The 17,527-nt window shown below is 41.3% G+C and overlaps 1 protein-coding gene across 22 annotated transcripts in view; it reads left to right on the top strand.

The window, feature by feature from the left end:
* DAB1 (DAB adaptor protein 1) overlaps positions 1–17,527 on the top strand; it is a 1,026,794-nt gene that overhangs the window by 888,791 nt on the left and 120,476 nt on the right. For all 22 annotated transcript variants that reach the window (XM_053244289.1, XM_053244273.1, XM_053244275.1 and 19 more), the window contains 2 exons: positions 3,954–4,093; positions 13,594–13,692. In XM_053244289.1, the coding sequence (XP_053100264.1) occupies positions 3,954–4,093; positions 13,594–13,692 (239 nt within the window). The remainder of the gene's footprint in view (positions 1–3,953; positions 4,094–13,593; positions 13,693–17,527) is intronic.

The following is a 17,527-nucleotide window of genomic DNA, read 5'->3' as shown; positions in this document are numbered from 1 at the left end:
ATCCCTAAGTGAGTATACTTGGGCTAATTTGTCCCTGTCACTAATTTGTCCCTAGCCTATCATATAGGTTTATCTGAGCATACATGGGATACAAATTGAGGCTGTTCTCACAACCAAGACCAGGCTAGGGCAGCCAAGCAACCAAGACCAGGCTAGGGCAGCTAAGCCCGGGTTTGACTGCCCATGGGAATTGCTAGGAGCCAAACAGCTCCGGCGGCACTTTGGCAGCAAACCCGGCTAAGAAGCCAGGCTCTTAAATGAGGTCAAGGGAGTGAGTGCTCCCTTAACCTCGTTGAATGGATTGTCTGTTAATGGGTTCGTTCATTCATTCATTCGATTTGGTGTTAATGTTAGTGCTGGCTTCTTCCAGCTGGCACTGAAGCACTGACAGGCACCCACTCATCGCTGCGGGGAGCCCCACAATACACTGTGGGGTGCTTTGTGGGATTTTCTGGGGCCAGGATGATGCATCCCCACCTCCGCTCTGCCTGTGGCAGCAACGGACCATCTGGGCATGCGATTTGCATGCCCAGCAACTTCACGTTGCTTGTCTGCAGGGAAGGCAAGTTACTGCTGCCTTCCCTGCTGCCCGGCCTCAAGCCCTCTCACTCAATCGTGAGAATGTGCTAATTGTAAATAGTGTTCTACAACACAACATTGAATGATAATCACAGCCTTCTACATGGAAAGCAAATGATGGTATTGCTGGGAGTTTCCATGTGGGAGATTCTTAGTCAGTTGTTCTATTCTGAAAATGTGCTCATTAGCTGCTTGCTTAGCTCTCATCTTGGCCCATGTTTATTTTAACTTTAAGTAGTTTCTAGTAGAAGAAGCCCTTTTGTTGGGACAATTCGGATAAAGTACTGTGACCTTTGAAGATCATCTATCTGAATTCAGAATTTCTCACACAATATAAAAACTTCTACCCATTTTATACTTGAGTTCTTTACTTTTAGAACCTAATCCTAAAGGTAGAAAATGTTTTTCTAACTCAGTTGAAGCTGATTGACTGAATTTGGCTATAGATCATCATATTTGTCACTGGTTGCAGTCCTGCAACTTTTGAACCAATCTAAGACTTTTTGCTTTCAATGAGATCTTTGCATACAGTGCACAAGGCTTCAGACAAAAAGTTTACTTTTTATTTAAAAACTAATGACTTTTGTTTTGAATGCATGAAATATGTCTACCTGTCAATAGACAAGCCTGATTGGAAGTCAAAAATACAAGAGAATATTTATACTAAGAGATGAATTCAAAATCCCAGGGTGTAATGTAATGTCTTGTGTGAAGATTGTTCAGTGCTTTTAGTTCTTTCTCAGGGGTAAAAGTTCTTCATGTGGACTTTAGAGATGGTTTAGATTTGCCTGTTCTGAATGGGGTTCTACCACCCCAGAAAGAACAAGTATGTAGCTTGGGAGTGCTTCTGGATCCATAAGTCTCTCTGGTTTCTCAGGTTGAGGCAGCAGCCAGGGGCGCTTTTTATCTGTGTCAGCTGATCTGTCAGCTACACCCATTTCTGGAGGTAAATGACCTTAAAACAGTGGTACATATTCTGGTAACCTCCAGGCTTGGCTATTGTAACACACTCTACATGAAGCTACCTTTGTATGTAGTCCGGAATCCACAATTGGTACAGAACTTAGCAGCCAAACTGGTCTCCGGTACAACCCAAAGCGAACATATAACACCAATTTTAGAAGAACTGCACTGGCTAGCTATGTGTTTCTGAGCAAAATACAAACTGCTGGTTATTATCTATAACACTCTTAACAGCTTGAGTCCAGGGTACCCTTTGTCATACAGTGTTCCCTCTAAGGTACGAGCATGTGTGTGCTCTCATATGTTTTTTGATGTCCGCTCAGTTAATTTTATATCCCACACAGGTTGAATCAGGGAAGTCCCACTCTAAATATCTGTGCACGCACACTGCCTTGATACTGCCACTCAAAACTCATTCCGCACACCAATGAAAAAAAATTAGAGAGAACACTGGTCATGAAACCTCCTGGCTATTAAGATCATCTGGGGAGGTCTGGTTATGGTTACTATTGGCTTGTTTGGTGGCGACTCAGGACCGGGCCTTCTCTGTGGCTACCCCAGGGCTCTAGAATGCACTCCCTGTCAAAATAAGAGTATCTCTGGCTCTTTTTAAAAAGCCGCTTAAGATAGACTTGTTTTCTCAGGCATGCATTCATTTAGCAAATTTATCGGCCACCTGAATTCCTTGGATTTGAGGTGGTTTACATAAATTAAAACAACAATGAAGACAAGAGAAGAAGAGGGGGGAGAAAGAAAGAAAAATAATTAATTAATTTTTAATTAATTAATTCTAAATGGTTTGTTTTCTATCATAAAATTGTTTTAATCATTTTATCCTGTCTATATTTGTTGTATTTGTTGTATTCTAACTTATGTACACCGCCTAGGGATGCATATGTCAGACGGTATATAAATTAGATAGATAGATAGATAGATAGATAGATAGATAGATAGATAGATAGATAGATAGGAGTCTTTATTCTGGTACTCCAGTTTTTAAAAAAATCATTCAAGAATATACTTTCAAAAGTCTACACTACTATTTTCCAACATAGCCACCACCTCAGCGCAAATAAAGAATACAGCCCCAGAGTCCTCTACAGTGGCAGGACCTTTTATTTGATGTTGGGCACCAGTGTCCACCCATGACATTTTACTGCCTGAAGCATGGCACCAAATTGTGCCCTTCCTTCCAGTTAAAATACACCCCAAATTTCTTGCTTCTTTAAAATTCCGAACTTTTGTTTCCTTTCCTATTGGGAAGGGAAGAAGGAAAAACAATAGGCTCCTTCTCACAATCAGAACTTGGGTAGGAGAAGCCACCTACTCACATTCAGGAGCTGTGTGCACTCAAATTTTCTTATTGTGAGTGAGTTAAAAGCATGATTGGAGCATGATTGTTTGCTAATCCCCGACTGGTAGGACTGTTTTTCCTCCTGCCTTGTTCCAAAGCTGGGGATGGAACCTGGGTAGGGCATGCTCTTCCTACCCAACTGGGGCTTAGCAAATAATCAAGCTCCCCACCTCCTACCTTGTTTTTAACTCACACATAATCAGAAAATGGGAGTGCATGCAGCTCCCAAACTTGGGTAGGATGCTCCTCCTACCCAAGTTTTCATCATGAAACCAGTTGATTGTGTGCCATTCTATCTTCTTTCCTCTGTAGGTCATCCATGGTGTAGAAGGGGTTCTGGATAGGATTGCAGTGCAGCTTCTGAGAACTGGCCCATAATCTGCCACCTGAAGCTTCCAATTTCTCCCTGCTTTGTGTTCAGGTTGGCCCTACTGGGGGGAAAACATGCTGGAAACACCATGAGAAAATTTTTCATTTATATGGTAGAAGACTCAAGCATTTGCTTTTGAAGAGTGTGTGATATTCTGAAATTGCAAACAGGACCTAAGGTGCTTGAACCATGGAAGCTGTACTGATCTTTTTGTAATGCAGCCAGTACCTGTATATTAGATGAGTAACTTAGGGTCCACATGATCCCTCTGCTTGTAGAAAGGCCATAAGCTGTTCATTGACCCCACTGTTAGTATACTGGAACTATCTCTTAAGCACTTCAGGCAGGATGTATTGCCTGAATATATTTTGTCCCCCATTCGAGTTTTGTTGGAAGATAGCTTCCACAACATGGATTGTGGATTGTAAAGTAATGTTATTGACTGAAAGGTATATACTGAAATCAATACAATATGATCAATTCCAGTAAATGTGCACTTGCGCACAAACATTTTATTGTATTTTGCAGCAGTTTGGAGCCTGGTTCATCAGATGTGAACTTGGATTAAAACATATAACTAGTAAAGTGGCTAAATATAGTTAACTTTAAACTTGCCCATATACATTTAGCTTTTTTATACTTTTGTACAATTTTGTGGATTTCAAATTTGCACCTCTGTCTTTTCAGGTCAGGATCGCAGCGAAGCCACTTTAATAAAAAGGTTTAAAGGCGACGGTGTTCGATACAAAGCAAAACTGATTGGGATAGACGAGGTTTCTGCAGCACGAGGTGACAAGTTATGCCAAGATTCCATGATGAAATTAAAGGTCCTGTGAAACTTTTAAATTTAACCATAACTGGAACTAAAGAGGGGGGAAACCCTTCAAATTGAGCTTTTGAAAATTATTTTTGAATGTCATTGCATCAGGTTATTATTTATTAGATTTGAGCCATATGTTGCCCAGTAAATATGATGAAGAGATAGAGGTATCAAAATATTATCAGGTTTCTCCCCTCAGTTTAACCTTTTTATGTTTGTTTGCTGATGTTTTCAGCTTCAACTGACTGCCCTGTCAGCACCATTTTTTAAACAATCACCATTGTTTTTCCTAGTAATATTGATAGCTTTTTCTAACCAGTCACATTTGGCTACATGACTACATCATTGTGATCAAGAGAAGCTAATTCAGAGTGAAGACAAGACTTCCTGAATAAGCATTGTCCTCACTCTGAACTAGTTTCTTTTATTCTCATGGATGTCATCACATGGTCAAATCTGAGCAGCTACATGATGATATCATTGGGAAGAAGTACTGTTATTTGAATACCGGGAGAAATGAGGCTGAATCTGCAGCCCATCAGTACTGCAAAAAGGCTTATAGAGCCCCTGGTGGCGCAGTGGTAAAACTGCCGCCCTGTAACCAGAAGGTTACAAGTTCAATCCTCACCAGGGGCTCAAGGTTGACTCAGCCTTCCATCCTTCTGAGGTCGGTAAAATGAGTACCCAGAATGTTGGGGGCAATATGCTACATCATTGTAAACCGCTTAGAGAGCTCCGGCTATAAAGCGGTATATAAATGTAAGTGCTATTGCTATTGCTATTATAATGGAACTACTGCCTAAATGCCAGTTATAGTGGGAATATGGGCTGCTTATATGAGTGTGGGGGCAGCCCTCCTTGCAGGAGAGGGGGGAGAATCCCTGAAAAAAGCCCATCATGAAAAATCACTTAAAAGTGGTGACACTTGTGGGGGAGGGTGATAATTGAAAAGTGACTTCTGTGGGGCGGGGGTTGAAAATCATTGAAAAACAGTGACAAAACAGGGAAGAAAATTTACCAAACATATTTTGATTTAGCTCTATTATTTACATTAGTTGTATCAATGAGGCATGAAGATGCCAGGAGGAAAATGAGGTTCTGTGTATAAAGACCAGGAAAAAGAGGTTTTTGTTATGTGAATGCTGAGCAAAGGGGCACATAAATGCGGGATGGGCAGGGGAGGTAGTCTTTGCCTTTTAAAATGCACTGGCAGTGGAGACTCCTCCAATCCCCCCACCGACTTTCCAAGTGACAGGCCAGGCTGGCTGCGGCCCATTTTTGGTATCTGCGCATACGCGGCTGCCATTAGAGTGTCCTTCACATGTGTGCAGAGGCCATTTGTGTCACCACACTACATATAGCCTCTGAACACATGCGGAGTCCACTCTAGTGACAACCGTGTGTGCATAGATGCCCCAAACGAGCCGTAGCCACCTATCACTTGGGAGGCCTGGGGGGTGGGATTGGAGAAGCCACCGCCATCCCTGCTGCCTCTGCCTTCCCCACAACTTCCAGTGCATTAAAAAAGTTAGAGACTACCTTTTTTCTCCCCACTTCCCGCATTTACCTTTTGGAAAGCCCTTGCTGGATTCCCCTTTAAAAGTATATCCCTCGAGCAGGCTCATGAGTTAGGGTTTCAAGCCAGGCATGGCTCAAATCTAACTTGGACCGGCTTCACTCTATGTGGGGCTGGTCTGCTTTGAGTGTGAGCCTTCACCCGAGCCGGCTCAAAATCGAGCCTGGCTTGAGTCGAGTTGGTTCACACACCCCTACAACCTAACATGCAACAATTTAGCAGGTGAAACTTTTCTTGGAATTGAGTTGATTGTGTCAGGCTACTGTTAAAGGCACAGCAGCAAGACAAATAAGAAAAGTTTGCAACCTCCATTGAATAACTCTTGAACAATGTACCATTAAGAATTAGTTATTTCACGTAATTGTTAATGGAATTTAGCACCTTGCTTTTTCTTTACAAGGAAATTTTTTTTTGAAAATAAATTAATAAAGAAGTTAGCACACTATTAATAATGTATCTCCTCTTCCACCTTGTTTTTCACTTTGAGTCTAATTCAGTTGTTGCTAGCTGTTTTGAATCATCTGTGAAATGACTGGTGCTCGTTTGCTCTGTCCTGGAAATCTCTGCTTTGCAATAACACTGTTGGTCCATGGTGAATGTTTGGGGGTTAGCTTAGATGTATTACATAGGAACATAGGAAGCTGCCATATATTGAGTCAGACCATTGGTCCATCTAGCTCAGTATTGTCTTCACTGCTCCAAGGGCTTCTCCAAGGTTGCAGGAAGGAACCTCTCTCAGCCCTATCTTGGAGATTCCAGTGAGGGAACTTGGAAGCTTCTGCTCTTCCCAGAGCAGCTCGATCTCCTGAGGGGAATATCTTACAGTGCTCACACATCAAGTCTCCCATTCATATGCAACCAGGGTGGACCCTGCTTATCTAAGGGGACAAGTCATGCTTGCTACCACAAGACCAGTTCTCCTCTCCAATTGTCAAATTGTGGCTAAAATCATGCACTCTGTGCACATACACATAGTTTACCATTTTACCTCTAAACTGGCAAATGATGATTTGCACAAGTTGCCCATGGTTTGATCCTGATTGCAATCTTGGTTTAGAGCAGTGTTTCTCAACATTTTTGGAGTCATGGACTGGCACATCCTTTGTGTGCAGTTTCCAGGACCAGCAGTTAGTAAAAGGGTCTTTCCCCCCCTCGCCCCCACCCCCTGGCACCCTCCAAAACAATTTCAAGCCGGGGGGGGGGACCACCGCTGGGTGCTCTCCAGAGCTCATTTCTAAGCAGGCAGCCCTCGCTGCTGGGATAACACTCATTTAGCTTCCTTGAAATGAACGTTATCCAGGCAGTAAGGGCTGTCTGCCTAGAAATGAGCTCTGGAGATCTCCAAGCAGTGGTGGCCCCCACCGGTTCGAAATGTTTGGTGGGGAGATTCCTCATGGACCAGCACGGACCGGCATTCAACTCCTCATGGACCAGCACCGGTCCATGGACCGGTGGTTGAGAAACACTGGTTTAGAGGGCTCACAGAAATCACAGTTTGATGGTTTGGAGGTAACAATAAACTATGGTTTCAACAAAAACAGAAGACACTTATTAAAGCAAAGGGTGGAAAGGGAAGAGGGAGCATACAAGCACAGGGATCATTTATGATTTGGTTTTGCATGTGAACTGACTGAGTGTAAGCAACTGAAGAAGCAGACTGCTATGGAAGCACAAGATAACTACTCCTTCCATCTAGAAGCACTCCAGTTGAACTGGGAAATCATAATTGGGATAATAGTTTTTCTAAAATCAGAAAGCATACCAAATAAAGGAGGAGCTCAATAAAATTGGGAAAGTTCTATATTCCTTTGGCTATTAAAGAGAAAGATGCCTTATTTATATATGGGATCCATTGTAAGATGTCCAGTTCAAAATGCAGATGAGACTTGGGACAGAAAAGGATGAGCAATGAAGACCTGTTGGAGTTTGACCTGAAAATTTTGTCTTTTTGTAGGCCCCTATTTTGTTTTAAAACCATTCAAAATGGTGTTGCTGATTTACATATGTTGCAGACTTAATGCTGATATCCCTGACCCATAGAATCATATTTTCTGTGTCAGTAATGCAATGCACACTTCTCATGCTTCAGCAATATTTTTCTTCCCCTGGGAATAATTTGAAAAAGTATTTTGAGGATTTGGTGATGGAGGGCAGGATCTTAATATTTCTCACCAGCATGTACCATGACACAGTCTTGAGATTAGTATGTGTGTAATCTCTTTTTCATTAATTCCTGGGTTATTTCCATCCACCTACAAATGGTTTGGGAGGCTTCTGGCTGTTAAGGTTAGGCAGGCCTTCTTGTGTCTCTTCTGGAGGCCTCAATTTCCATATTTCCTCAATGATGTTTGATTCCTGTTAGCAAAATTGAGGTATTTGCCTGTGTAATATTTTGAAGAGACTAGAACTATGAGAAACTGGTGGTGTCACAAATTCAGATTGCTGTTCTGTAGGTTTTTGCCATTTATTATGAGGACTATTTACTATTTCTCTTTTAATATTCATGTCCTTCTGTTGAAAGCTTACCTGTGGCATATCAGTTTTTGTTCTATTAAAGACAGCCTTTCTAGTAGTCAAAGGCATGGAAGGAGATAAATATTTCAAACACCAACTGAGCCATTTGATTTGTGGCAGTGAGGAATAAATCACCAACTGTGCTGATTTTCTGTCTTAAGGTTGCATCATCTTATGGGGATGTGGTGAATGTTTATTAATTGAAGTATGCAGAATAGTTTGAAATATACATTAGTAAGTGATGATTGCATATTATTTTATTTTTAAAGTGCAATCACTATGAATCTTCCTACCCACCCCACAAAACCACTATCCCCTACCTACCCTAAAAAATAAGAAAATGAGTTAGCATTTACAAGATTAAAAGGCAAAATGTGTATTTTGGTACTCCAGGAAATCCAGTTCTATATTTTCCCCCCTGTTGATTATATTTTCTGTAATGTTGTTTTCCTGCTCTGCCTATCCTCCCTCTACTGTCACTTGACTCACTAGTGAAGCTTATGCTGCTCATTTCCACTCAGAAACTTTGGGAAGATGAAGGATAGTGAGGCTGGGGAAGACCTGCATCACCCTTCACCTCACTTTCTTCTGTCACTTGGTTCACTCAAAGTTTGTGTTGTTCCACTTGGGAACCTAGCAGGGGCAGCTAACAGCGGGTCCTAGGTTTAATCCCTGTGCTGGACCCATGGTATGTGCAGGTGTACATGTGTCTGCACTCTTCCTACCCCACCAATGGTGTCTGATCACCAAGAAAAGTAAAAAGCGAACAGACAGACACTCTGAAGCTCTTCTCATGATCAGTGAGAAGAGCTTCTTCGGAGTCTGTGGAGAGAGCAGGCTTAGCCCGCTCTCCCCACAGATGATCCAAAGGCAGCCCTGGGTGGCTGGATCAGCCGCCTACGTGACTGCTGGCTCCGTCATGGAGCCGGCAGGGGCTGTGGGTATCGGGGGCCGTGCAACCCCCAAAGTTCCAGGATGCCCCATGCAAGCACAGGCATCCTGAAGAGACCCCCGGGCCCGGGAGGCTGCTTGTTTTCAGGAAAGAAGAAGCAGGCGGAGGAGAGGAAATATCATACCCACTGCTTTTTCACTGGAACTCCTTCTCCCAGACTGTTTACCTTCCACATAGGAAGTTTTTAGAGACTAATAACCAAGAAAATCTAGATCCAAAGATAGCAGTCTTTGGTAGTCCATCCCTCCAGAAAGCAGAAAAGGGGCATTCAGAAAGTACTGAATATACTGTTTCCTTGGGTTAAAAGTGAGGACTGAAGAGTGTGTGTGTGTGTTTTGAATATGCAAAACATCCTGACTGAGGAAAGTAGATTGAAGAGCTGTTTTCAACTTCTGTACAGGCAAACCTTGCTATCTGCGGATCCTACATCCATGTTTTCGTGTATCCACAGTTGGGTAATTGACTCAATGGTGTCTGATCACCCAGAAAAGTAAAAAGCAAACAGACAAACACTCTGAAGCTCTTCTCACGATCAGTGAGAAGAGCTTCTTCGAGGTCTGCAGGGAGACCTTGGCATGTGTAGCCAAAAAATGGTTTTAAAAGGGTTAATTTCACGTATCTGCCGTGTCAGGGTGGCTTGAAATGACCTCCAAGGTCATTACTAGTCACGATTTTCAGAAAAGGAGGCATCTTGTGGTTCTTTAAAAAAAATATTTCTTTAATTCTTCACAGAAAAATTGAGGAATTGGAACTTTGCAGGGGGGGCATTCCTGGACAGCTACAGAGATGGTAGGGCACTTTCTCCCCTTTTTGAGGGGTGATTTTTGCCTACTTTTGCCCTTTTTACAGACTTCGGGAACCTAACCTCCCAAAAAATCCCATTGACTTAATGCCCCATTATCCACAGTTCTGTTGTCCACGGTTAAAGTGGAGAATGGAATCCCTGCGGATAATGGGGATTACACCCTGTACTGAAATTGGTAACATCGGTAGTATGTTCCACAGTCTCATGATGTTACTTTTCTGGATATATACCAAAAATATTTGGTATATAAAAATATTCTGGATGTATACCAAAAAATACAAAATTTATTTGTAAATGATCTAGAAGTAGGGGTAAGCAGCGAGGTGGCCAGATTTGCAGATGATACCAAACTCTTTCGGGTAGTGAAATCCAAAACAGATTGTGAGGAGCTCCAAAAGGATCTCTCCAAACTGGGGAGTGGGCGACAAAGTGGCAAATGCAGTTCAGTGTTGGCAAGTATAAAGTGATGCACATTGGGACTAAAAACCCCAGCTTCAAGTATACGCTAATGAGATCTGAACTGTCGGAGACTGAGGGAGAGGGATCTTGGGGTCATGGTGGACAGCTTGTTGAAAGTGTTGACTCAATGTGTGGCAGCTGCGGAAAAGGCCGATTCCATGCTAGGGATCATTAGGAAGGGGATTGAAAATAAAACGGCTAATATTATAATGCCCTTATACAAACCTATGGTGTGACCACACTTGGAGTACTGCGTACAGTTCTGGTCACCATATCTAAAAAAGGACATTGTTGAACTGGAAAAGGTGCAGAAGAGGGCAACCAAGATGATCAGGGGCCTAGAGCACCTTTATTATGAGGCAAGACTACAACACCTGGGGCTTTTTAATTTAGAAAACAGATGACTGCGGGGAGACATGATAGAGGTCTATAAAATCATGCATGGTGTGGAGAAAGTGGATAGAGAGAAATTCTTATCCCTCTCCCATAACACTAGAACCAGGGGTCATCCGATGAAATTGATTGCCGGGAAATCTAAGACCAACAAACAGAAGTACTTTTTCACACAACGCATAATCAACTTGTGGAATTCTCTGCCACAAGATGTGGTGACAGCCAACAACCTGGATGGCTTTAAGAGGGGTTTGGATAATTTCATGGAGGAGAGGTCTAGCAACGGCTACTAGTCGGAGGGCTGTGGGCCACCTCCAGCCTCAAAGGCAGGATGCCTCTGAGTACCAGTTGCAGGGGAGTAACAGCAGGAGAAGGGGCATGCCTGTGGCTTCCAGCAGCATTTGATGGGCCACTGTGCGAAACAGGATGCTGGACTAGATGGGCCTTGGGCCGGATCCAGCAGGGCTGTTCTTATGTTCTTATTGTTGAATTCAAAGGAAACACATATATAGATATAGCCTATTTTTGTTATCTTCATCTTAAGAGAACTTACTGGAAGCTAATTTACTCTTCATACAGCTTACAGAAAACACAGCTTCTACCTATGTCATACCCATGAAAAGATTTTAAAGTATTGAAGTTAACTTGTATAACATAAACAGATAATAATACAATATTGGATAACTGTGCAAGTAGTGCACAGCATGCCAACTGTGCAAAGCACACAAACAATACTGTAAATATTAATAATAATTTATATAGCATATCTGTAGTCACTGATTTGCCTCAGTTCTCTTTCTCCTCTGCCCTTTATTCAAGCTTCTCCCTGTCCTCCTCACAGTTTTCGCTTTTTGTCTGTTTTGCCCATCCTTCAACCACCCTCTCTCTGGGCTCTCTGCCCATTAACTTCCATATCTCCTGTCACCAGCCTGACCCACAAAGATACTCTTCGCCCTAGAATCTGTTGGAGTTTTTAAGCCAAATGGACGTTTGTCAAAGAAGTTGGGCTGCAGACTTCTAATAGCTATGTTTGCTGTAATGTTTGTGAACAGTCAAACTCATTGCCTTGTATTTGTAAGTCATTTTGAGAGGCTTTTTGGCCTGAAAAGTGGTGTAATGATTTATTTTTATTATTAACACAATCAGCAGCAGCATGGCTCAGCCAATTGGTGGCAGAGGCTTTGCCTCTACAAGCATTATGCAATGGAATATACCAGCTATGACCATAACTAAACAGCATGAAGGAAGATCTATAACCTTTCTCATTAGATTGTCATGTCTCGCTCTCTGCTTTCTTCTTATTCTGTACAAACTGCAAGTCATACAGGAAAAAACTGATTTAGAGAAGTTGCATGTTTGAATGATCCCCATGCAAAATAATCCCTGAACACAGAAACTTAGTATGTCAGCAGGAAGGAAACACTGCAGTCCTCCCTAATGTCTCGATGTTGTGTGTGTGTTCAGGGAGCTTTTCAGATGCAGGAACTTTGATTCATGTATAGTCCAGAATCATATGGTACAGAAACAGTTTTGCCATATGATCTGCTTGTCTTGTATTGATGATTTTTTAAAAAAATCAAGAACAGGAAGAAACCAGGTTTTCATTCCTGCACTAATGATAGCAGCCTCTACCACCATTATCCATTGGAACTGGAAAACACATTTTATTAATGCTGTGAGCTGCACAACTACTGAGCAGTAGTGTACTGGAGGGGCAAGGTCTAAATATTTCAAATATTTTTAATTGATTGATTGATTGATTACAGAATACTAGTTCACAGTTTCTCATTGACCAGGTCAAAGCTGCAGACTTTTCATACCAGTCATCAAAATGACCATGACCTTTTATTTTTAAAGCGTTTACTTGGAAATCCCTAGCTAAACCATACTCTTGGTTTAATTAAGAGTATGGTTTAGCTAGAGATTTCCAAGTAAACACTTTAAAAATAAAAGGTCATGGTCATTTTGATGACTGGTATGAAAAGTCTGCAGCTTTGACCTGGTCAATGAGAAACTGTGAACTAGTATTCTGGTTGTTTTAGGTATGTGATTATATAATTCTGTGTGACCCTGTTATCTAAAAGGGGAGGGGGGAGCTAATACACGTGAGGGGGAAATCTCAAAACTGAAAAGCGAGGCAGGGAATAGGGATGTTGCAAATTTGCTACCTCCACATACAGATGGAAATGTCATCCATTCCACGCCTACCTGGCAATAAAACTTTGTGCCTGCTGTGTTCCAAGAAAGGGAGCATGTCAGGAGAAGAAAGAGGGCTTTGCTGCAAATTGCCAACCCATCAGTGTAGCATGTTTTGATGGCTGCAAAACAACGTGGTTTCAGCTGAAACTTCAATCATGTCTTTCATAGCAAGAGAGCAATTTGAAAATTGATATTCACAGTGTTTCTGCAAATGGAAACCAAAGTTGTGCACCCTTGCCCAATGCATATTTAGTGTCCCTCTGCATTCAGGGAACCTTACTCCCAAATCAGTGTAGATAGGATTGCAGTCCTGTAGTATGTTGTTCCAAACCTGCATCTGAAGCCAATAAACAGCTGAATGTTTTTGGTTCTTAAGAATAATGTTCCACCTGCACTTACTAATGCAGGAGTAGGCAACTCTGGTTCTCCAGCTGTTGATTAACTACAACTCCCATCACTTCCAGCTGCAATAAATTGATAGGATGATGGGAGTTGTAGTTCAGCAACTGCTGGAAAACCAGGGTTGCCTATCCCTGTACTAATGTGACTAGAAGCCAACTGTCCAGTGATTCTGAATGTGAACCATTTTTTCTTGCTTTCTCCCAACAGGGAATTGTTGCTGCAACTCGTTCAAAAGGGGAACATAAGCAGAAAATATTTTTAACTGTCTCCTTTGGAGGAATCAAAATCTTTGATGAGAAGACAGGAGTAAGTAAAATAATGCATGACACAACAAAATTGAATCCCATGGTGGTTGTATTATTATTATTATTATTATTATTTTTACATTAATAGCTTCTCCTGGATGCAGTAATATTTGGCAGACAAAGTTACTTCAAATATATGATAAACTGCTAGTGTATATCAAAGCAAAGGCCTCAATTGACTAAGGTATGAAGTCATTGGTTTTGGCTTAATACAAGATGAGCAATTTAGCCATAACTAAAATGGACTGATACCCTCTTGATTACATTATAAAATCTATACTAAAAGTTCTTAGGGGATATTCTAAATTTATAAAACTCCTTCCCCCAGAGACACAATATTAGCCAGCATTTTCTCAATACCACTGTAAGATTTATATTTGGGATAGTTCTAATGTTCAAGTTGCAGGTACTTCTGTGGAGTTTTCAATGGTGTTCTTTAAAAAAACAAAACCTCTAGATTCTAGAGATGTTTTATATCATTTTGGATGATTTTAAAATTGTATTAATATGGCATTGCCCACCTTAAAACCTTGAGGGAGAAATCCTAGCAGATCAATTCAACAAATTAAGTATTAGTAATGGTGTTCCAAAGTACTACTGATTCTATAAAAGGCTATCACGCAAAGGGGTAGTGTTTCATCTTTTTAATGTGAGCATAAATAGAGCAACCTTTCTGGACTAACAGTAATCAGTAAAGTATCAGTAGTTTATTTGGATTTTTCATTATGCAGGACAATAAATATTAACAGAAACAGGAGAGAATAAAATTAGAATAAAATCCTGGATGCTTGAAAAGCACACATGCTTTTGAATGGTACAAAACTATCAGGAAGAAGTATTGCATGCAGTCAGAACAAGCCCCTGTGCCTCTTCTGGCCTGAGAAAAGAGTGGAGGCTCTTCCCGAAATCACACTGAGCCCAAGAGACAGCCAGAAAGCAGAAACAAGTCTTGCTGCTTTCCATCACAGTGCAGTGTAATGTCAGCAATGAGACCATTCCTCCTCAAGCTGGGTGAGAGGCAGACTGTGTTGAACACAAATTTTGGCTGGCTACCAGGTCTCCTGATGGGAATCTCTAGGACTGCGGCGAGAAATGTTTGTGTTTGTAAAATAAGCTGTTATTTCCTGACATAGAACTACTGTTAATAGCAAAAATGGTTTCCATTAAGGGATGTTTTTTTCTGAATGCAGCTGTAATAAGAATTAGCTTAAATTTTAGCAATAATAACCATATTTGGGTGGGGGAATCAGTTAAATGTGATTATAAGCAGAAGAGTTTTGGTACAGTAGTTGCTGCTCAGTCACAAAGATCCTATGGAAATCTCACAGAAACATAATATTTCCATCGCTTAAGCCTTGTTCATTTTACGTTAACAGGGACCTAAGGCAATCATAGCAACTAAAAATCAGATCACACTGGCAAACAGATTTTATCTTAACTATAATTATCTTCACAGTGGCTTATGCTCTCTCTTGGATTTTAAAAATTTCTCAATTACAATTTTATATACATTAACTATTTAGCACGATGCCAGATAAAATTAGCTTTGCTAATTAATATTGTTATTGATTAACCACTGTCATTAAACTCATGAGTAAATAATGCAATATCAGTTCTGAAGAGTTATTGGGATAGCACAGTATTGTGTATTATACATTTAAACTATGTTGCACTATTTGAATATTTGAGCTTGATGCCTTATGAACGTATTACATTTTTCTTCCTGCAATATAGTAAATAAAAATTTAGAAGTGATGCTGAGCAAAAGTTGTAAATGTTGGGTCACCTTGTTAAATGAGCTCATCCTTATCCAGTAGATCTGAAGAAAGTTATGTGACCTCTGCAATACTGGCAGGATTTAAGATTGTTTGGTGGGATAGTCCAGGCTGTAGCAAATCCTTACTATGGCCTTAAGGAGCTTGTTTCCCTTCTGGCTGGCATCAGTACAGCCACCACTCCCCGCACCACTCCAATGATTTATCCCGTAATAGAAGAAAATTCTTTCTCTTAATCAAAGAACTCAAGTTATCCAAAAGCACTAGAAACACAGGCAGATGGGGTTTGTAGATCAGATCAAGGTATGTGGAATGGATTCAATTTCTGCAAATACATACAATATCAAGAATATGCAATGGGCCTGTTCAGACATCATGTGGAACTGTTGTTAAATATTGGTTCTATGTGATGTGCCCTAGCCTTGAGAGTGTGTACTCCCTCCCTCACCTGCCCATGTGAGCAGGATTCTACTTCTGCTTGCAGTAGAAACCAAGATCAACTAGCTCACCTGGCACAGAGCATCTGCGCCCCTAGTTCACCCTTTCTTCCACCCTTCTTCATTTCGTGCTTGCTCCCTTCAGCCCCAGTTTGTGCTCCTCCGCCCCCCTTCAGCCCCATTCAGGCTCCCTCGCAGCCAGGCGGCTGCTCCTCCTCTCCAACTGGTCAGCCGTTCTCCTGGCCAGCAGTTTCTTTCTGCCCATCCCCATCGCTAATCAGCAGCTCACTCATGAACTCTTGCGAGAGCTACCACGGATTCGTGACAGGAATGTTTAGGAGAATTCTGTATATAGATTCTGATGTCTGAACCAGCCCATCTCCGTTTATTCTAACCAACTTCCTTGGAATAAACCAAGATCTGAATCCAGGGTTTGAAGTGGCCCAATGAGAAAACATCTTGGCACCCCTTTAATACTTTATATTGACATGATGGGGGTGTGTGTGTGTGGAGATTAAATGTTATGTTCGTGAATTGTAATTGCTGTGCAAAAAGGAGTTCCAGTTATCAAAAAGAACACAATTTTCTTTTAGAAAAACTGTGTAGGAACTGCCCACACCCACTACACTTGTAAAAGGACAGGGTGTTGTTGTTTTTTAAAAGAAGAATATTTGGTGCAGCCCTAATTTACACAAAAATCCTTGCAGCATATGGTCCCAGATTTTGAAATATGTTTAATAGCAATAAGTGGGTTCATCGCCTTTTTAGCAGCATAGTTTGTTTTTCTCAAATTATATGCCTGTATGTGTGAAACCTGTCCTTTTTCTTCTGCGGAGTTTACCGCTTCACTTCCCCATACTCTTGAATATTTCTGAAAAGTCTGATATGTTTTGAATAAGGTCCCAATTAAAATTTTTGGTTCATTTCAAGTTCATCATCAGTATTATTTAATACTCCATTTCATTTTAGGTTCAGACACGATCTTTAAAAGTAGTTTGGTAATTGCTACATATAATTTGAACCAGTTGTGACAATTGATACATTTAATGCAAATAAATATCACATTCTCTCTCTTTTGCATTTGTTACTATCTAAAATGAACGTATTGATTTAACTTGGGGTGGGGGGGAAATTAACCGTTTCTTTTTTAATGTTTTTGAGCTGCTGTGGGTGCTCAGCATTTTCAAACATCTGTTAATTAAATTAGTGACTAAAATCTGCCTGCCCATTGAGATCTTCTGGTCAGCTCTGCTCCACAGGCTGGATCGGCACTGGCTTGATTGGCATGCTAACAGGACAGGTCTTTTTCAATAGCGTTCCCAGATTGTGGAACTCCTTACCACTGGAGGTTAGGAACATAGGAAGCTGCCATATACTAAGCCAGGCCATTATTCTATCTAGCTCAGTATTGTCTTCACAGACTGGCAGCGGCTTCTCCAAGGTTGCAGGCAGGAATCTCTCTCAGCCCTATCTTGGAGAAGCCAGGGAGGAACTTGAAACCTTCTGCTCTTCCCAGAGTGGCTCCATCCCCTGAGGGGAATATCCTACAGTGCTCACACTTCTAGTCTCCCATTCAAATGCAACCAGGGTGGACCTTGCTTAGCTAAGGGGACAAGTCATGCTT

The sequence above is a fragment of the Hemicordylus capensis genome, chromosome 4 (assembly GCF_027244095.1).
Source record: "Hemicordylus capensis ecotype Gifberg chromosome 4, rHemCap1.1.pri, whole genome shotgun sequence".
Lineage (NCBI taxonomy): Eukaryota > Metazoa > Chordata > Lepidosauria > Squamata > Cordylidae > Hemicordylus > Hemicordylus capensis.
This window is presented reverse-complemented; position numbering and strand designations above follow the sequence as displayed.